The sequence below is a fragment of the Oncorhynchus clarkii genome, chromosome 5 (assembly GCF_045791955.1).
Source record: "Oncorhynchus clarkii lewisi isolate Uvic-CL-2024 chromosome 5, UVic_Ocla_1.0, whole genome shotgun sequence".
Classification (NCBI taxonomy): domain Eukaryota; kingdom Metazoa; phylum Chordata; class Actinopteri; order Salmoniformes; family Salmonidae; genus Oncorhynchus; species Oncorhynchus clarkii.
This window is the reverse complement of record NC_092151.1, coordinates 42355599-42377104: the sequence shown is the minus strand read 5'-3', so window position 1 is coordinate 42377104 and position 21506 is coordinate 42355599. Positions and strand designations below refer to the sequence as shown.

At 45.5% G+C, this 21506-nt stretch overlaps 1 protein-coding gene across 1 annotated transcript in view; it reads left to right on the top strand.

The window, feature by feature from the left end:
- Positions 1-3711: 3711 nt before the first annotated feature.
- LOC139410043 (proprotein convertase subtilisin/kexin type 5a) overlaps positions 3712-21506 on the top strand; it is a 34277-nt gene continuing 16482 nt past the window's right edge. Inside the window, exons 1-21 of the mRNA XM_071155477.1 lie at positions 3712-3894; positions 5263-5367; positions 5673-5846; positions 6236-6379; positions 7322-7398; positions 7716-7804; positions 8689-8861; positions 9365-9583; positions 9952-10052; positions 10332-10435; positions 10771-10888; positions 11157-11345; positions 13244-13380; positions 13550-13675; positions 13983-14085; positions 14386-14576; positions 16244-16328; positions 16635-16738; positions 18561-18702; positions 19193-19308; positions 20819-20921. Coding sequence (XP_071011578.1) covers positions 3712-3894; positions 5263-5367; positions 5673-5846; positions 6236-6379; positions 7322-7398; positions 7716-7804; positions 8689-8861; positions 9365-9583; positions 9952-10052; positions 10332-10435; positions 10771-10888; positions 11157-11345; positions 13244-13380; positions 13550-13675; positions 13983-14085; positions 14386-14576; positions 16244-16328; positions 16635-16738; positions 18561-18702; positions 19193-19308; positions 20819-20921 — 2783 coding nt within the window. The remainder of the gene's footprint in view (positions 3895-5262; positions 5368-5672; positions 5847-6235; positions 6380-7321; positions 7399-7715; positions 7805-8688; positions 8862-9364; positions 9584-9951; positions 10053-10331; positions 10436-10770; positions 10889-11156; positions 11346-13243; positions 13381-13549; positions 13676-13982; positions 14086-14385; positions 14577-16243; positions 16329-16634; positions 16739-18560; positions 18703-19192; positions 19309-20818; positions 20922-21506) is intronic.

Below are 21506 nucleotides of genomic sequence, written 5' to 3'. Positions count from 1 at the left end.
GGGAACAGTGAATAATGAATTAAGGACCTGCCAAGTTTGAGTCAATTCAGGCGCAGATTGGTTTAATAAAATATGAGCTAAATTCTCCCCCGCCACCCCCGACATCACCACAGTGAAGAAAGACCAGGGCATTAATCACTATATGTAAATAAAGCCCAGTTAAAGAGGCGCGGGGGGGGGTATACAGAGTGATTTTTGGGGTTGAGATATTTATTGTGCTGTGAAGTGTAATGAATAACTGTCCTAATCATAGGCCTAGACCTGCAGCCATTTGTCACAGTAGCTAGTTAGTTTAATTAGAGGGTTGTGGAGGTAAAGCAACCTGGCCTATGGCCTGTTTATTAGACTGCATAAAGGGGAAGGGAAAGGGGATGTGTTCAAAATGAGGGCTAACCCAATTTCTTTCAGTAAGAGCTGTTATTGCTGGTAAAACAGCAGACCCGAAAACGCAATCTCAGACAGAGAAAGTCCCGTGGAACGCGTTCAAGCAATTGAACAATTCTAAGGTTTGAATAATAAGCAACAAATGCTGAAAACAAAACTAAAGACTTTCAGACTGTCAGAACTTCAAGATGTTTGTTTGCATTTGCATTGAACAACTACCCCCTTGGGACCTGTACTCTAGAGGTGCATTAGAGTTAGTATTAAAGAAAAACATTTTAACACCAAATAAATAGGTAGGAGGGCTGATGCCTGAGCTACCCTCGGGGTAGTCTAGGTGCTCAAGAATCCAGTTTGACAATTATTTCCAGGGGAATTTGCAGTTTGTTTGAGCCTAATTTTTCGAAACATCAAAGTCAGTCTCTCCAAGGACATGTTAGATAACTTCAAAGTCCTGTGACTGCTTGCCGAGAGGTGCTTTTTCTTTGTTTTCTTCAGCTTTCATCCAGTTTGTTTTCTTTCCAAAGTGAAATACTAGATAATAAAAACCATGTGCATCACCGACCCTTTTATTAAAATGTGCAATTCAAAAGGAATACATTTAACTGAATAAAGGGAATTATATTACAACTATTACAACACGCTGCCTACATGATGTAGAAGTATAATGAATGATTCATATCACTAATAAATAATTAGACAAACTTGCAATGGCTCGATGATGAAAGAATATACACTGAACAAAAATATAAACGCAACATGCAACAATTTCAAAGAGTTTACTGAGTTAAGTAATTTAAGGAAAATCTGTCAATTGAAATAAATTCATTAGGCCCTTGCGCATGCACGCTGACTTCGGTCGCCAGCTGGACGGTGTTTCCTCTGACACGTAGGGGCGGATGGCTTCCGTGTTAAGCGAGCAGTGTGTCAAGAAGCAGTGTGGCTTGGCAGAGTCGTGTTTCGGAGGACACATAGCTCTCGCCCTTCGCCTCTCCCGAGTCCCCGTATGGGAGTTGCAGCGATGGGACAAGACTGTAACTACCAATTGGATATCATGAAATTGAGAAAAAGGGGTAAAAAATAATATATATTATTTTAAGTATCAGAAAACCGGGGATCAGAAAACCAGTCAGTATCTGGTGTGACCACCATTTGATCAGGCTATTGATTGTGGCCTGTGGAATGTTGTCCCACTCCTCTTCAATGGCTGTGCAAAGTTGCTGGATATTGGTGGGAACTGGAACACTCTGTCGTACATGTCGATCCAGACCATCCCAAACATCCTCAATGGGTGACATGTCTGGTGAGTATGCAGGCCATGGAAGAACTGGGACATTTTTAGCTTCCAGGAATTGTATACAGATCCTTGCGACATGGGACCGTGCATTATCATGCTGAAACATGAGGTAATCGCGGCTGATGAATGGCACGACAATGGGCCTCAGGATCTCTGTCCATACAAATTGCCACTGATAAAATGAAATTGTGTTTGTTGTCCATAGCTTATGCCTGCCCATACCATAACCCCACCGCCACCATCGGGCACTCTGTTCACAATGTTGACAACAGCAAACCGCTCGCCAACACAACGGCAGACACACTGTCTACCATCTGCCCAGTACAGTTGAAACTGGGATTAATCCGTGAAGAACACACTTCTCCAGCGTGCCAGTGGCCATCAAAGGTGAGCGTTTGCCCACTGAAGTTGGTTACGATGCTGAACTGTAGTCAGATCAAGACCCTGGTGAGGACAACAAGCATGCAGATAAGCTTCCCTGAGACGGTTTCCAGGCTGCATCACATCCGGCTGTGATTGGGAGTCCCATAGAGCGGTGCACAATTGGCCCAGTGTTGTCCGGGTTTGGCCAGGGAATGCTGTTATTGTAAATAAGAATTTGTTCTTAACTGACTTGCCAAGTTAAATAAAGGTAAAAAAAAAAAAATGTAACTGTTTGTGCAGAAATTATTCAGTTATGCAAACCCACAGTTTCATCATCTGTCCAGGTGGCTGGTCTCAGATGATCGCGCAGGTGAAGAAAACCCGATGTGGGCTGGCGTGGTTGCACGTGGTCTACGGTTATGAGGCCGGTTGGATATAATGCCAAATTTTCTCAAACGAGGCGGCTTATGGTAGAGAAATTAACATTAAATTATCTGGCAACAGCTCTGGTGGAAATTCAGTCAGGCATGCTAATTGCACTCTCCCTCTGTGGCATTGTGTAACAAAACTGCACACCTTGCAGTGATCTTTCATTGTCCCCAGCACAAGGTGAACCTGTGTAATGAATGTGCTGTTTATCCAGCTTCTTGATATGCCACACCTGTCAGGTGGATGGATTATCTCGGCAAAGGAGAAATGCTCACTAACAGGGATGTAAACAAATTTGTTCACAAAATTTGAGAGAAATAAGCTTTTAATATATATGGAACATTTCTGGGATCTTTTATTTAAGCTCATGAAACAAGGGACCAACACTTTACATGTTGCGTTTATATTTTTGTTCCGTATATATTCGATCAGAAAAACATTTCAAACATTATCACATTTTAGGAATGGATTGAGACTTCATTGTACTAGTGAATCTAATGTTCATTCAAAGGGTGTCAGGTCAATACCTCAAAAGTGTACGCCAAAGGTCCATATGCCACTGATGTGTAGATCCCAGTAAATGCTTTGCAATACATCTGCAGGCCTCTGTCTTGAAGTGATCCTAAATGAATAGGAGGGATTGTCAATCTAATTAGGAACTCCGAGTCTGACATAATTACATTGTTTAAAAAAAAAACTCCCAAGGACAGTGGTGTCAACTCCTCACTAAGAAGGCTACTCATCTGCCACACAAAATAGCCTAGGCCTAATCATACAAGTTAACACTTCTCGGGGAGTAATTGAAATGAAAGTATACAGTCTCAGTCAGTACATCCTTCATAGACTAGGCCGTTACTAATGATGCATCAAGCATTTGTAAATGATATCATTTTTGTCAATCAAATCACTTTGTAAACATTGTGCAATATAGGCCTACAGTTTGACCAATAATAGGCCTTTTTGATTTGTGTCACCAACGAGTGACTGAAAGGAGATACTACGGGGTCATTGAAGATGGCAATCTGATATCTAGGCTAGTCTGCATTGTAAATGAAGTTGGTCCTCACTGTTAGATTTCAACAGGGAAATTACATTTCTACAGGACACGTTTTGAACGCAGTCCTTCACCGATAATATTCTCTTTTTTTACGAACATAGGTCTATCATAGTAAATGACAACTTCCTCGCTATGTGAAGGCGCTTCAGACGGTGAAAGGAGTCCGAGAGAACTTTTGAGCGAGATGACACGGAATTTACCTCTTTCAACCGGAATGGTGGCTATTTTCGCGTTTGTTTGGATGGGGAGTCTCATGCCACTCTGTCAAACAATAATATACACAAATGACTGGGCGATCAGGATAGATGGGGCACCCGCCTCTGCAGACAGTATAGCGGAGAAATATGGATTTCACAATTTGGGCCAGGTAAATTCTCAAAGTTGCATATGATCATTGTACTTTTCTACTGTAGCCTAATGTTTCCTTTGCAGAGACAAAGTTAGCATTCATGATTCGACTGCAATGCAAATGGGGAAAAACGTTACACCGGTCTATAGCCAAAGCCAAAGAGAAGTTTAGTGGGCCAACGGACTAAACTCCTGGTGACAGAATTAAGTTCACCGTTTAGTTTAGTCCGCTATTCTTCGGCCTAAACATGATATCTAACTTTACTTATGCACCATCATTACCTTTGTCAAATTGGTCCATCGACCCAGCATTTTGATACATAGCCTAAGTCTATTTTTATTAGCTGTTTCCTTTAAAGTACGCCTATTTTGGATGAAAGACGTTTTCTATCCCATGTGAATGACAAGCTTTTTTGCATGAAATGCTGGATTGGATCTGAATCATTCACGGTTGTTTGGCTGGGGCAGACATCAGATTCGTTTCTGAGACTTCAAACAGTCATGTGGCCCTCATATCAAATTAGCCAAGTCATTGACCTTGTAGTGAGCACCCACATCAGACGATCTTCCTTATCAGAAGATGCAGGCCAAAAGCCCTATTTTCATATGACCCAGGCCTACATCTTTTCAGAGCGGAAAGGAAGACTCAGGCTACAATTTGCCACCCTGGTTCAAGGAGAGATTGAGTTCAGTCACCTCACAACTCAGTAGTTCGATGTATGATATGGGACCAAGGAGTCATCATTTGAATGGGACCAAGGAGTCATCATTTCTACTCATGGATTACAACAGCAGTATGGTCCTAGATAGAATAGCCAAAGCACTACTCTTACTGTTTTGTCCTTCCCTCTATTAGCACCCTGATGGAAACATGGTCTGTTTTGTGTAGGCTAGCCTAAATTCCATTCTGTTCAGGTCCAGGCACACATACGTAATGGTGGTATTATGATCAACCTGGGTGTCAGAAAGGAGTGTACCCACAGGGTATAGCCCAACCCATGGCTCAGTACCTGAGGTTCAGGTTGCCCTGGCCTGAAAGTCTAGTAGGGGTGTAAAGTAACCTTCTCAATGACTGATGTCAATGACAGCTTCATTATTTATCAGCCATTTAGACATGGGGACACAGTTGAAAAAGCGGCAGATCTCGTTAGGATACATACACACGATTATACACGGCAGGTAGCCTAGTGTTTAGAGCATTGGGCCAGTAACCAAAAGGTTGCTGGATTGAATCCCTGAGCTGACAAGGTAAAAAAAATCTGTTGTTCTGCCCCTGAACACGGCAGTTAACCCACTGTTCCCCGGTAGGCCGTCATTGTAAACAAGAATTTGTTATTAACTGGCTTGCTCAGTTAAATTTTTAAAAATGGTTTCCTACTTTGCCCAGATTGGAGACTTGAACAACTTTTATAGTTTCCACCACAGTGGGACGGTGGAACGGTCCACGTTGTCCAACAAAGACGTTACCGACCTCGTCGCCAAGGAGACCAAGGTACAGTAACTAGATCCCATTGGAGGTGTTATTGATACCCTCCTATATAATTTATTAGCTGCATGACATGCTGCACGCACACACACACATGAACGAGCACACACACACAAGCAAGCAGTCACGCACACACAAAATACATACTCAATTGATGTAAAAACAAAAATCGGTATGAATATCATTTGACCTTTCACCTGTACGGGATTCAGCAGACTCGTGAAACACCACCTTGTACTGTCTATAGTGTGCATTCCATACTACTGTGAGTAGCCTACACCAGGAGTCCTATAACCTCTATTCCTCTGCAGGTGGAGTGGGTGCAGCAACAGGTGGTCCATTGGAGGACCAAGAGGAACTCCAGAGCCAGTCACATCTACTCCATTGACGTTCGGACTAAACACATTCACCCAGGCCCCATCCAACCTAACCAGACCCAGACACTGGTTTTCAATGACCCCCAGTGGTGCAGCTTGTGGTACATTGTGAGTATCTCTCAGCTGAGAGGGCACAGCTGCACCGCAGATATACAGTAATGGCCGCGTTCCAACACTTTTAAAATGCATCCTTTCTCTTACCTAATCTGACATGACATGACATGATTGATGAGAGCAATGTAAGCGAAACAGGTCAGTAATTACCTCAAGGAAGGAAGGAAGGAAGGATGAGTTTAAAAGGTATATTTAAACAGGGTCAAACATACATTTACAAACATGCTACAGGTGTCTGTGCATTACCCACATTTGCGCCATTGTTTTGTATTGTGCTTTGCGAGGACACCTTTTAGTTATAACTATTATTAAAGTAACAGCTAATGATCCAAATAAACAAGTAAACATGACATGTGCTGATTCCCCCCCTCCCCCATCAACAGCACTGCAGTGAGGGCTCCCAGGGCTGTCCTTCCTACATGAACATCGAGGGGGCCTGGAGGAGAGGACACACAGGGAAGGGAGTGGTGGTGTCCATCCTGGATGACGGCATCGAGAGAGAGCATCCTGATCTCAGGCCAAATTTTGTAAGTGCCTCGGGAACCGTCTCTTCTGAAGACTTCACAAGGACATTTATTAAAAGCAATTTGGCATATGTCCCGAATGTAAAAGTCCAGAGCTGAGACAATATGCAGTCAAAGCTCTTGGCCCGGAGCTTTTAAAGGTCAACGCAGAGTATTAAAATACAGGCTAAACGTCTTGTCCGCTTTAGTGTTCAGACACGCCTAGTTGATTTGTGAGTCAATAGGCTCTGACTGGTGGAGTATAGGCTAGACCAGACCAGGCTAGACCAGACCAGGCTAGACCAGACCAGGCTAGACCAGACCAGGCTAGACCAGACCAGGCTAGACCAGACCAGACCAGGCTAGACCAGACCAGGCTAGACCAGACCAGACCAGGCTAGACCAGGCTAGACCAGACCAGGCTAGACCAGACTAGACCAGACCAGGCTAGACCAGACCAGGCTAGACCAGACCAGGCTAGACCAGACCAGACCCGGCTAGACCAGACCAGGCTAGACCAGACCAGACTAGACCAGACCAGGCTAGACCAGACCAGGCTAGACCAGACCAGACTAGACCAGGCTAGACCAGACCAGGCTAGACCAGACCAGGCTAGACCAGACCAGGCTAGACCAGACCAGACCAGGCTAGACCAGACCAGGCTAGACCAGGCTAGACCAGACCAGACTAGACCAGACCAGACCAGGCTAGACCAGACCAGACTAGACCAGACCAGGCTAGACCAGACCAGGCTAGACCAGACCAGGCTAGACCAGACCAGGCTAGACCAGACTAGACCAGACCAGACCAGACCAGACCAGACCAGACCAGGCTAGACCAGACTAGACCAGACCAGGCTAGACCAGACCAGGCTGGACCAGACCAGACTAGACCAGACTAGACTGGAAGACACTAAAGGCCAATTAGCCACTGACTTTTGTTTTTTTCTGTGTCACTGTATCTTAGGACCCCTTTGCCAGCTATGATTTCAATGGGAATGATGATGACCCCACGCCCAGATACGACTCCAGCAATGACAACAGGTTATTCTTATTTTCAATATGCATATTGCTCATAGCTGGGGCCGTGAGTTTTTTCGTGGTAAGTTGATGTGGTCAGGAAAAACTCCAGGCCCTACTTATTGCAGCTTTTTGCAGAATCTTAGCCCATTTTATGAAGCAACTTACATTTTCCCCCACAATTACACTCATATATTATGTTCATATTATATGAATATGCATATTCACTTGTTTGAATGTGTCTATTCTTTGCCAGTTTGATGTTGTACATATAGCCTGTCTCCTCATACATATGCAACTAAGCTAATGTTGTATACATTCCCTTTTTTTTTCCGGGTAAGCCATGGGACAAAATGTGCTGGGATGATTGCCGCGGCAGCAAATAACTCTCAGTGCACTGTTGGAATCTCCTTCAATGCTCGGATAGGTGGTGAGTTTTGAGTTCTTTATTAGTCACGTTTATAAAAACATGAGATGCAGGGGACTCCCGAGCATTCTAAGGCACTGCATCGCAGTGCTAGAGGCGATACTACAGACCCGGGTTCGATCACGGGCGGTATCACAATCGGCCGTGATCGGGAGTCTCATAGGGCGGCACACAATTGGCCCAGCGTCATCCGTGTTAGGGGAGGGTTTGGCCCGGGGGGGCTATACTTGGCTCATTGCACTCTAGAGACTCCTTGTGGCAGGCCGGCTGCCTGCATGCTGACTTCGGTCATCAGTTGAATAGTGTTTCCTCCGACACATTGGTGCGCCTGGCTTCCAGGTTAAGCGGGCAGGTGTTAAGAAGCGCAGTTAGGCCGAGCATGTTTTGGAGGACCCATGACTCGACCTTCGCCTCCCGAGCCGGTTGGGGAGTTGTAGAGATGAGACAAGATCGAAATTGGGGAGAAAAAGGTATTTAAAAAAAATTTGTCTCCTTGGTGGTCAGCACATTAAATATGGACAAATACTGTATATTCAGTTCAAGTTCAGTTTTACAAATATTAAATAGAAGGTACATTGTAAATTGAAGATGCATACATACTGTATGGTGCTGAAGGTCTCCTCTAAGTCAGGCGGTCCCATAGAAATATAATCAAATCAAATCACATTTATTTATATAGCTCTTCGTACATCAGCTGATATCTCAAAGTGCTGTTCAGAAACCGAGCCTAAAACCCCAAACAGCAAGCAATGCAGGTGTAGAAGCACGGTGGCTAGGAAAAAGGAGAGGACAATAATCTCATTCTAGTCGGTCTATTCCTATGGGTGATCCATCCTATGTAGTGAATACTAAGGTTATGAAGGTCCATCCCACTCCCGTATCTGCAGGCATTCGTATGCTGGACGGAGATGTGACGGACATAGTAGAGGCCCAATCCCTGAGCTTCAGGCAGCAGCACATTGATATTTACTCTGCCAGCTGGGGGCCGGAGGATGATGGGAGGACTGTGGAAGGACCTGGCCCTCTGGCTCGCCTCGCATTAGACAACGGCATACGCACTGTGAGTGTGTGTGTGTCTGTCTAACTTCTCTGCATCAGTACAGTCAAAAATGTATTCTCCACTATGTGTGTGTGCATGTGCACATGTGTGTATACTTGTTTTTCTACCTTGAAAATAGGATTTTCAATGGTCAAACAATTTTGCTCCACAAAAAGTCTTGAAATTTCAAGAAAATAAAGCTGTCTGTCTGTCTGTCTGTCTGTCTGTCTGTCTGTCTGTCTTTGGCCTCAGGCTGTATGTTTACTTCTTGTGCTGATCTTTATCTTCATATCAATATGTAAATGACATACAAATATGAATCATTAGTGGCTCTTCACGCTTGGCATTAATCACAGGGTAGAAGGGTGCCCTTATATCTAGAATCAGTTTGCACCCCCCCCCCTCCTAATCTAAACCAAAGTTGAGGAGAATACGCAAGAACAACCTTAGATCAGTGTCTGGAATCCAAATCCTATAAAACCTTGATGAAGAACCCCCCCCCCCCCCCCCCCCCCCCCCCCCAGGGAAGGAAGGGGCGTGGCTCCATCTTCGTGTGGGCGTCGGGTAACGGTGGGCGGAGCAGGGATCACTGCTCCTGTGACGGCTACACCAACAGCATCTACACCATCTCCATCAGCAGCACCACCCATAGCGGGGCCAGACCCGACTACCTGGAGCCATGCCCCTCGACACTGGCCTCCACCTACAGCTCCTTCTCCACCGACAGACAGGGAGCCAAGATGGTGAGTCAAGCTGTATATCGGCCCCAACCCGGCTATACGTGATGAGTACATTTAGATTTGACTTCATTGTTTGATTTGATACAATAGCTGCATATGACAGTGATTTAAACCCGTGTCAAAGGTGCAGCCACTTCAGCTCTTTTCAACTGCAGCGCTTGTTTGTGAAATGAAAGGATGGGGTGAATGTATCCATTCGTTTTTAAACATTTTGCTTCTTGACAGAATGTGTTTGTCGTTGTCACAGGGGAAATTAAATGACCTGAAAGTTACAAAGTGTATCTTTAAAGCCCCGTATGATGTTTATAAGACATAATAGCACATCTACTGTACCATTTTGTAGTCACACAACAATACTTTCATTCTGGCAGGTAACATTGGACCTGAAACAAGGCTGTAGCAAGGAGCATTCTGGGACCTCAGTCTCCGCTCCAATGGCAGCAGGGGTCATCGCACTCGCCCTGGAGGCCAAGTAACCTACTTTCCTAGAGATATCATCACCGATATCTAAATCTAATGATAATATTATAGGTAACAAGGAGGTTTTCTTGACCACGTGACCTGACCAGGAACAACTCTGGGCCCTAGTTAAAGGCTAAAACTTGGACTGCAAATTCTTCCTTGTCAGGTCACGTGGTCAAGAAAAACTCATGGCCCTAGTTATAAGCTATTGATAATTATTTTGTAGTATTACTAAGATAATATGCTATATACAGTGTTGTTAACTTGTGTCTGCGGGACCCTGATCCAGCCCACTGCTGACTTGGAGGGACGTGCAGCACATTATTGTCAGAACGTCACAGGCCAGTCACCTGACCTCCCCTGACTGGCACACCAACGGAGCTGGATACCAGGGTATCTGATTTGATTGAATTTGTTCCCCATATCTTGTCCACAAATGAGTTTGTGTTTCCTTAACGCTTGGCTACAGAAAACTAAAAGGGCTTTCCTTCATTTATAATAATTTCCATTGACATCCAAAACACATACAAGGGAAAAATGATTTATGTACCACTACACATCAAACGACAAACAACCACATTTAAGACATTCCTATCTAGATTGACCGACTAATTGCTTCATGGATGGCTTACTTAAGTCATTGATCCATTCATTTATTTGTTTGTTTGTTAGTGTATTTGTTATTCCTTCTGTCAATTCATTCAATTCATTCAATTATTAATTGGCAGTGAGCCACCTGTACGGCTTTGGGCTGTTGGATGCAGAGAGCATGGTGAAGGAGGCTGAGCGATGGAGACTGGTCCCCTCCCAGCATGTGTGTAAGGAGGCTCCTACCCAAGAGAGCAGGTACTTGACTGACTGCTTCCCACCATGGACACAGTCCTCTATTCCCTTTGAAGCATATCCATCTCCACAGAGAATCCATCGGCATGGGAATTCCCTCACAATCTCTCTGTGTTTCGCTCATACTTTCTCTCTCTTTCTCTGTATCTCTGTCCTTCTCTCTCACTCTCTCTCCCACATTCTCTTTCACCCCTCTCCCTCTCTTCCGCTCCCCTGTCCCCTCCTCTCTCTCTCTCTCTCTCTCTCTCTCTCTCTGTGTGTCACATTACAGAACCATTCCTCCAGGCCTTGTGCTGAGGTCTGTGTATGAGTCCACCGGCTGCTCCCATCATCCCCTGCAGCACATTGTTTATCTGGAACATGTAGTCATCCGTGTCACCATCACCCACAGTCACAGAGGGGACCTCTCCGTCACGCTCACGTCACCCGCTGGGACCAAGTCACAGCTACTGGCAAACAGGTAAGTCCCTTTTCACACTTCTGAGCCAAGACAAGATTAACTGTATTGCGCTGGCCTGGTTACACATCCACCATAGTTCCTGGAGCTGTGGAAAGGACAATGTGAAAAGGAACAAAGTACGGTTCAGGTTGGCATGATAGTGTGAAAAGGGTGTTGTGCTGTAGTACTCAATACAAGTGGGATTGGTCGCTTCACCCACTCTTAACACATTCAAAATATTTCTTGATGATAGAAACTGGCTGATGTGCCGAGTGACTTAAAGTGATAGTTCACCTCAAAGTTTTCTCACCAAAAAAGTGGTCTAATGTGGAGTCCATATCCCATCTGCATCCCTCAATGCTAAAGGAATCGGAAACATAGGATCTACACAACAGAGGGCATGGGACGTGGACTATCGTGGACATTGGAGGACATTTTGGGTCTGAAAACGTATCGATAAACTTTGGTTATGGAGAGAATCCAGAAATGACAGTGTAACATGGCTCTATCCTGTTGTATTTTGGTCCTGGTCAACATTTGCATTATATCACACTGTGGTCGTGTTGTGGTCCTGCTCATAGTGGTCAATGTCTTTCAGAGGTCATTCGTAAAAATCCAAATAACTTCACAGGTCTTTATTGTAAAGGGTTTAAACACGGTTTCCCAATGAATCATTCATGAACATGCACCCGTGGAACGGTCGTTAAGACACTAACAGCTTACAGATGGTAGGCAATTAAGGTCGTAGTTATGAAAACTTAAGACACTAAAGAGGCCTTTCTACTGACTCTGAAAAACACCAACAGAAAGATGCCCAGGGTCCCTGCTCATCTGCGTGAACGTGCCTTAGGCATGCTGCAAGGAGGCATGAGGACTGCAGATATGGCCAGGGCAATAAATTGCTATGTCCGTACTGTGAGGCGCCTAAGACAGCACTACAGGGAGACAGGACAGACAGCTGATCGTCCTCGCAGTGGCAGACCACATGTAACAACATCTGCACAGGATCAGTACATCTGAACATCACACCTGTGGGACAGGTACAGGATGACAACAACAACTGCACGAGTTACACCAGGAACGCACAATCTCTCCATCAGTGCTCAGACTGTCCGCAATAGGCTGAGAGAGGCTGGACTGAGGGCTTGTAGGCCTGTTGTAAGGCATCTCCTCACCAGACATCACCGGCAACAACGTTGACTATGGGCCCAAACCCACTGTCGCTGGACCAGACAGGACTGGCAAAAAGTGCTCTTCTCTGATGAGTCACGGTTTTGTCTCACCAGGAGTGGTGGTCGGATTCACGTTTATCGTTGAAGGAATGAGCATTTTACCGAGGCCTGTACTCTGGGGCGGGATCAATTTGGAGGTGGAGGGTCCGTCATGGTCTGGGGCGGTGTGTCACAGCCTCATTGGACTGAGCCTGTTGTCATTGCAGGCAATCTCAATGCTGTGCGTTACAGGGAAGACATCCTCCTCCCTCATTTGGTACCTTTCCTGCAGGCTCATCCTGACATGACCCTCCAGCATGACAATGCCACCAGCCATACTGCTCGTTCTGTGCGGGATTTCCTGCAAGACAGGAATGTCAGTGTTCTGCCATGGCCAGCGAAGAGCCCGGATCTCAATTCGCAGGTGCCTTGGTGGAAGAGTAGTGCAGTCCATGAGGAGGAGATGCACTGCAGATATTGACTGTTACTTTTGATTTTGACACCCCCCCCCCCCCTTTGGTCTGGGACACATTATTCAATTTCCACATGTCTGTGGATCTTGGTTCATTTTATCTCTGTTGTTGAATCTTGTTATGGACACACAAATATTTACACATGTTAAGTTTGCTGAAAATAAACGCAGTTGACAGTGAGCGGACGTTTGTTTTTTTGCTGAGTTTATCATACCGTGGTTGTATTTTGGTCCAGGCCTCTTGACCACTCCCCCGAGGGCTTCCAGAGCTGGGAGTTCATGACCACTCACTGCTGGGGGGAGAAGGCATCCGGAGAGTGGAGTCTGGAAGTCCTGGATACTCCATCTCAACAAAGGGACAACAGTGAAACAGGTTTGCCATGCTATACTTTTACCATCATTCAATACCACAAGAATTACACCAGATATCAAATACTGTTACACATGAGTGGAGTCCTGATTTTTTTTTTTCCTGATCACGTGACCTGACTAGGAAAGACTTGGGGACCTAGTTTTCTTCCTCTCTCTCCATTGATTTACAGGGGAATTGAGAGAGTGGTCTCTAGTGCTTTATGGCACCTCAGAGCAACCATACTCCATGCGGCGTGAGCAAGCCCGCTCGGCAGAGCTGCCAACTGACGGTGATGACCTCACTGAGGAATACAACGGTGAGTCACTTTACCCGTTGTCACAGAGCAGCTTTGGAACAAGACGACACACAATTATCACACCCTTTTATAGCTTAGACACCGGAATCTAACTACTAATTGTGGCCTATATCGAGCTCCATTTGTTTAACTAGTAGCCTACGTCAAAGCTAAGTCTTCAGGCTTCACCAAGTCTTAAAGTTTCCACCACCTTTTGTGTTTGAAAGAGATGCTTTCCCTATTCTGACTATCTTGCTTTGTCAAATGAATTATTCCAGGCGATGAAAATGCATGATGAGAAATGTAAGTTTTGTTTCGTTCCTTCCAGGCCGATGTGACCCCGAGTGCAGTGAGGATGGCTGTGAGGGACCAGGCCCCCAGCAGTGTGTCACATGTCTACACCTCTTCCTCAAGTTCAAGAACAACAGCAGGTCAATACTATTCACTCTAAATGTATAGGTTGGAGTCAGTGACGTTGTACTAGGTCTTCCACTCGTGCTTTAAATCATGGGCTGCCGCAATAGTCCGGAGGCCCATTATTACATATTTACGAACCTCACTTAATTGGCTGTTATCGAGTCACAGATGTTTCTCACAGTAGCCCTCCGGCTTTCCAGCTTTGAACTCTGTAGGACACACAGTTAACACATGCATTTAGTATGTGTCCCATGTGGAGACAATCCTAGTGTTGCACTAAACAATCAACAAGTCATGTGCTTTCTCTCTTACAGGACGTGTGTGTCTGTGTGCCCAGTGGGATTCTGGGGCGACCGGCGTCGCTGTAAGAAGTGTTTCTCCTCCTGTGAAATCTGCACGGGCAGCCGCAGTGACCAGTGTACTACATGTCGCGCAGGACACTACCTGACCGAGGGAACCAATAGTTGCACGGCAAGCTGTGGTGACAATTATTACTTGGACCATGGTATGTCCCTGTGTGTGTTCCAAATGACACCCTAATGCCCAAGTAGTGCGCTACTTATGGCTAGACTCTCATAGAATATTGGTCCAAAGTAGTGCACTGTCTAGGGAATAGGATGCGATTTGCCCCCTAAGTTGTGAGGCATTCATCATCATTCTACGACAAACACACATTGATCTATATCGAATTTCATTTTAAAAACTTGAACACAATTTGAAGATGCGAAACAAAACCACTTTGTGTTCATCACAGAGGGACACACTTTATTGTAGATGTCAGGTGATAATGACGAGAGACGAATCGTTAGACTTGCTAGCCAACTCTGCAGTACGTTCACAGGGGGAAGGAGAAAACAATGAATTAGAGCAGTGCACCGGGAAATTTGTCGGATTTTCCCATAGCTGCAGGGGTGCTGAGGGTGCTGCAGAATCCTCTGCTATATCAAAATCAAATATATATATATATTTTTTTTAAATGTAAAAATCCATAAAATGTGTGAACTAGGCCTTTATTATTCCACCCACCTCACATGACAAGAAGCTGCCCCCATCCCTCCCGCTGTTTGGGCAAAGCGTTTGCAAATGTTTTGTTGTTTGAGTGAGGGAAATTCTGTACATTTTAAGAGGACTTTATGTATTTTGAAAGATAAGACGTTGAGGATTATAATAAATACTGCTTTGATGTCATAGAAGCAAGCTAAACACCCATGAATCAAAATGTGCACTTCACATTTCCATATCATATCGTTGTTATACCCTGGGTTGTTCTGAACCGAAGGAGACTATTTTTGTCTGTTGTTATGAAAATTTGCTGCGTCACGCAACTGAATGCACTCCTTTCTATGCACACCAAAATGATGATCTGTTTCCCTGAATTGCATTTTGAAAGCCTAACACTGTAATATCGTACTCTCTAACTTAGCTAGTAGTCATGTTGGCAATAGAACACGCCTTCAAATGATGCCCACCTGAGCCAGATTGGGATTTATAATGGACCGTTTTTGGATTCTGTGATGGCTGTGATGGAGGATTGTGCTCCAACCAAATCGACTACACGTGTGCTTGCTCTAGTTCCTCAACGGCACAGCTAGGAGAGCTCCAAAAACACCTTATAGTTGAAGACTCTTCTTTGTGCACACTTTGGAGATGTGTGTGGCCACCTGGAGGCAACCAGTTTGACCTCTCACTTTAAACCCTTCTCGTTTATTTGTTTTATGTTGCAATTCCCCAAATGCTCCAGTAATATTCTTATCGTGTTACTGAAGGTATGCAGAATATTTTCAGATTTAATCAACAAATGCGGCAAAGTCCCGTCAATGTAAACTAGAAATAAAATCAACAGTATTTCAGACTTGTCAGGTGATCTGTTGTGTCCTCACCTTTTGGTCTAATAATGTTCCCATCATCTCCAAACGGTTCCCTTTTCAATTGCCAAGATTGTTATGCACATGCTTTTCATATTTCTTATGTAAGAAACATTTCAATTTAGCCCCATCCATATAGGCCAATTCCCCCAAGTGTAAAGGGTTTTAAGGATATTATGCTGTATTGTTGTAAAAACCAAGCCGATGTCTCTACTGAATATGTGCTTAATGAACAATGCTTTTACTTCAACTGGAGTGGAATTATATTTGGCAGGTATGAATGCTTGCATTGTTGTTTTCCCCACAGATGCAAATATGTGCAGGAAGTGCAGTGAAAACTGCTTGAGATGCACCTCGGCGAACATCTGCACAGAATGCAAATCAGGCACAAGGTGAACCAATCCCTCTGATGACGCCCGAATTACCAACTCATGCATTTCTTCTCTGTACACAGTGATTCTCCATCTCCGCCACAGAGAATACTAATTTGCACACGCACACACATTCTAAATCTATTGCAACAAAGCAAACTCCTATTATAATATTTTTTGTATTTTGCAGTGTTGAGAGTTATCAGATGAAACTTCTCAATGAGTGCGTGCGCTCTGGGTCGGAACACAGAGCCCAGATAATGATGAGTCTCTCTCTATCTCACTATCGATCTATCCCCCCCCCCCCCCCCCCCCTCCCCTCTCCAGTCTGTTGGGGAACCGCTGCCAGAGGAGCTGTGGACCAGGAAGTTACCACAACGAACAGGAGAGCACCTGCGAGCCCTGCCACGAGGCCTGTGCCACCTGTGCAGGTAAAGGGAGGGGTGACTTGGGTCAAACCAAACAGGACCCTAAGCCATATATACACTGCTCAAAAAAATAAAGGGAATACTTAAACAACACAATGTAACTCCAAGTCAATCACACTTCTGTGAAATCAAACTGTCCACTTAGGAAGCAACACTGATTGACAATACATTTCACATGCTGTTGTGCAAATGGAATAGACAACAGGTGGAAATTATAGGCAATTAGCAAGACACCCCCAATAAAGGAGTGGTTCTGCAGGTGGTGACTACAGACCACTTCTCAGTTCCTATGCTTCCTGGCTGATGTTTTGGTCACTTTTGAATGCTGGCGGTGCTTTCACTCTAGTGGTAGCATGAGACGGAGTCTACAACCCACACAAGTGGCTCAGGTAGTGCAGCTCATCCAGGATGGCACATCAATGCGAGCTGTGGCAAGAAGGTTTGCTGTGTCTGTCAGCGTAGTGTCCAGAGCATGGAGGCGCTACAAGGAGACAGGCCAGTACATCAGGAGAGGTGGAGGAGGCCGTAGGAGGGCAACAACCCAGCAGCAGGACCGCTACCTCCGCCTTTGTGCAAGGAGGAGCAGGAGGAGCACTGCCAGAGCCCTGCAAAATGACCTCCAGCAGGCCACAAATGTGCATGTGTCTGCTCAAACGGTCAGAAACAGACTCCATGAGGGTGGTATGAGGGCCCGACGTCCACAGGTGGGGGTTGTGCTCACAGCCCAACACCGTGCAGGACGTTTGGCATTTGCCAGAGAACACCAAGATTGGCAAATTCGCCACTGGCGCCCTGTGCTCTTCACAGATGAAAGCAGGTTCACACTGAGCACATGTGACAGACGTGACAGTCTGGAGACGCCGTGGAGAACGTTCTGCTGCCTGCAACATCCTCCAGCATGACCGGTTTGGCGGTGGGTCAGTCATGGTGTGGGGTGGCATTTCTTTGGGGGGCCGCACAGCCCTCCATGTGCTCGCCAGAGGTAGCCTGACTGCCATTAGGTACCGAGTTGAGATCCTCAGACCCCTTGTGAGATCATATGCTGGTGCGGTTGGCCCTGGGTTCCTCCTAATGCAAGACAATGCTAGACCTCATGTGGCTGGATTGTGTCAGTAGTTCCTGCAAGAGGAAGGTATTGATGCTATGGACTGGCCCGCCCGTTCCTCAGACCTGAATCCAATTGAGCACATCTGGGACATCATGTCTCGCTCCATCCACCAACAGACTGTCCAGGAGTTGGCAGATGCTTTAGTCCAGGTCTGGGAGGAGATCCCTCAGGAGACCATCCGCCACCTCATCAGGAGCATGCCCAGGCGTTGTAGGGAGGTCATACAGGCACGTGGAGGCCACACACACTACTGAGCCTAATTTGGACTTGTTTTAAGGACATTACATCAAAGTTGGATCAGCCTGTAGTGTGGTTTTCCACTTTAATTTGGAGTGTGACTCCAAATCCAGACCTCCATGGGTTGATAATTTTGATTTCCATTGATAATTTTTGTGTGATGTTTTTGTCAGCACATTCAACTATGTAAAGTATTTAATAAAAATATTTCATTAATTCAGATCTAGGATGTGTTATTTTAGTGTTCCCTTTATTTTTTTGAGCCGTGTATATGTACAAATTTATACCCCCCCCCCCCCCCCAAAAAAAAGTAAAACATATACAGTACTAATCATTTAGCTAGTCATCAGCGTCACCGTCTGAAGCGATGTGTCATGAGAGGGACAATATATGTGTTCAGAGTGCAGATGTTGTCTCCGGGTGCTTAGATGGGTTACAGTGTGCGTCTGTTTGTATGTGTGCACATGTGTGTTATCACAGGTGCGGGCATTGAGGCGTGTAACCAGTGTGCTGATGGGTACCTGATGGAGGAGTGGAGGTGTGTTTCCTCCTGTAGTGTTGGCTTCTATGCCACGGAGAGCAGCCCACAGAAAACTAGTGATGGACCCAGGATATGCAGGAGGTGAGTGAGCTCTGTGTCTTGGTGTAGGTGGATTGTTCATTATTATTATGGCTGGCCTCATTCCAACATGTGTATAATAATAATTTGCTGGGTTGCTTATTTGTCCTATTTTACACATGCGTGTGTTAATACACACGTGTGAATTGTCAGTGCGTTTTTTTTTGCATATTCCAACTCCCTCTGAGAGGCGGGGTCACAGCCAGGGTCTGCCATTTTACAAGGTGACCCCAGAGCAATTTAAGGTTGTGCCTTCCTCATGTGCACATTGACCGATTTTTCACCTTGGCGATTCGAACTAGTGACCTGTGTGTGTGTGTGTGTGTGTGTGTGTGTGTGTGTGTGTGTGTGTGTGTGTGTGTGTGTGTGTGTGTGTGTGTGTGTGTGTGTGTGTGTGTGTGTGTGTGTGTGTGTGTGTGTGTGTCTGCCTGCCTATTTCTGTGCACATGTGTCTGTTTATGTAATCTCAGCCAGTCTGCTGGTACCTCATCAGGTGTGATTCCAGCTGTCTCACCTGTGTGGGAGCGGGGAAGGGGAACTGCAGCAGCTGTGCTGGTGGATACAGTCTTATGGACAAAGTGTGTATGGTCAGCACTGTCTGTGGTGATGGTCAGTCAATCAATCAATCACTCTCCTTAAACTCACTCGTACAACCCAGTGTCTATTCCAGGGGGGAAAGTAAGGCGGTACGGTCCGGTACGGCATCCTAGCAAAACAAATAGTGGCGGTACACCATACCTTAAAACGTGAGCCTATCACAATTATTAAAACAAAATTTCAAGTAAACTGTAGGCTATTACACCACATCTTATCATTACTGCATGTCAGAGGCAGGAAAAATGAGCGAATGGACATGAAAACGTGTGGCTCCATGAGAACACAGACATTTTGCCAAGGCAGAGATGAGTTGCCCACACCGAGACTCGCACGGACAGCAGTGGATGCATAAATTCTGGCCTAATGACATTCGCCAAATGTCATTACACTTTGTGGTGTTTTGTGTAACAGATGTCTCTTTCCATTCACCACTGTTTGGAGGCTGGGAATACACTACATGACCAAAAGTATGTGGACACGTGCTCGACGAACATCTCATTCCAAAATTATGGGCATTAACATGGAGTTGGTCCCCCCTTTGCTGTTATACAGTAACAGCATCCACTCTTCTGGGAAGGCTTCCAACTAGATGTTGGAACATTGCTGCAGGGACTTGCTTCCATTCAGCCACAAGAGCATTAGTGAGGTCGGGCGCTGATGTTGGGCAATTAGGCCTGGCTCGCAGTCAGGCGTTCCAATTCATCACCAAAGGGGTTCGATGGGGTTGTGTAAGCCAGTCAAGTTCACAGAATCATCTAGAATGTCATTGTATGCTATAGCGTTAAGATTTCCTTCCACTGGAACTAAGTGGCCTAGCGTTCTCCTGGCGTCCGCCAAACCCTGATTCAGGCGTTGGACTGCCAGATGGTGAAGCGTGATTCATCACTCCACAGAATGTATTCACTGCTCCAGAGTCCTATGGTGACGAGCTTTACCCCACTCCAGCCGACGCTTGGCATTGCGCATGGTGATCTTAGGCTTGTGTGCAGCTGCTCAGCCATGGAAACCCATTTCATGAAGCTCCCGGCGAACGGTTCTTGTGCTGATGTTGCTTCCAGAGGCAGTTCGGAACTTGGTAGTGAGCGTTGCAACCGAGGACAGACGATGTTTACACTCTACGCACTTCAGCACTCCGCAGTCTTGTTCTGTGAGCTTGTGTGGCCTACCACTTCGCGGGTGAGCCATTGTTGCTCCTAGACGTTTCCACTTCACAATAACAGCACTTACAGCGACGAATGAATTCTACTTTCACCCCTGGTCTATTCAGATAGTGTATCGTATAGCTACTGTGTTAGGGTAGGTCACACGTTATATTATTATTACAATGTAACTATACATATAACTAATTAAACGTAATCTGATCAGTTTCCTTTCATTACAAATCAAATATAATTGTATATGCCTCATCTGCAGTTGCTAGGTACAGCTGAATACTTATGTTCTGTATTAAAATATTACAGGGTAATTACATTGAATTAGTGCAAAGTAAATGTAAAATGTTGTCTTTGTGTTTTGCATGCAGGAGAGTACCAGGATAGCCATGGGAAGTGCCATGCATGTGACGCCACGTGTCTGAAGTGTACAGGCCCAAAGTCCGAGGAATGTATCAGCTGTGGCCCCTCTAGGTAAGTCTATGGTGAGGACTGTATCAACTATGGCCCCTCTAGGTAAGTCTATGGGGAGGACTATATCAGCTGTGAGCCTTCTAGGTAAGTCTATGGTGTCTATGTAAGGCCATGGCGAGGACTGGATCAACTATGGCCCCTCTAGGTAAGTCTATGGGGAGGACTATATCAGCTGTGAGCCTTCTAGGTAAGTCTATGGTGTCTATGTAAGGCCATGGCGAGGACTGGATCAACTATGGCCCCTCTAGGTAAGTCTGGTGAGGACTATAACAGCTGTGACCCCTCTAGGTAAAGAGATTTCCATACAAGAAGAGATGGGGCGGAGCAGATTTCCCAAAAATGGAGCAGATTCTTATTTTCTCCGCCTTGGCTGAGTGGCTTTCACATGCATGAGCACCGTCGAACGCTCCGCCTGGATAGAAGTCCGCCCCCGTCTAGCTGCATTGAAAATGAATGGCATCTCCTCTACCGCTTCATGTCTTTAGAGGGAAACTTTGGGATTTTGGCAATGACTCACTTTATATACATCCCCAGAGTTACAGTAGATTTAACTTGTGGATGCCATTTTTATGTCACTGTGTCCAG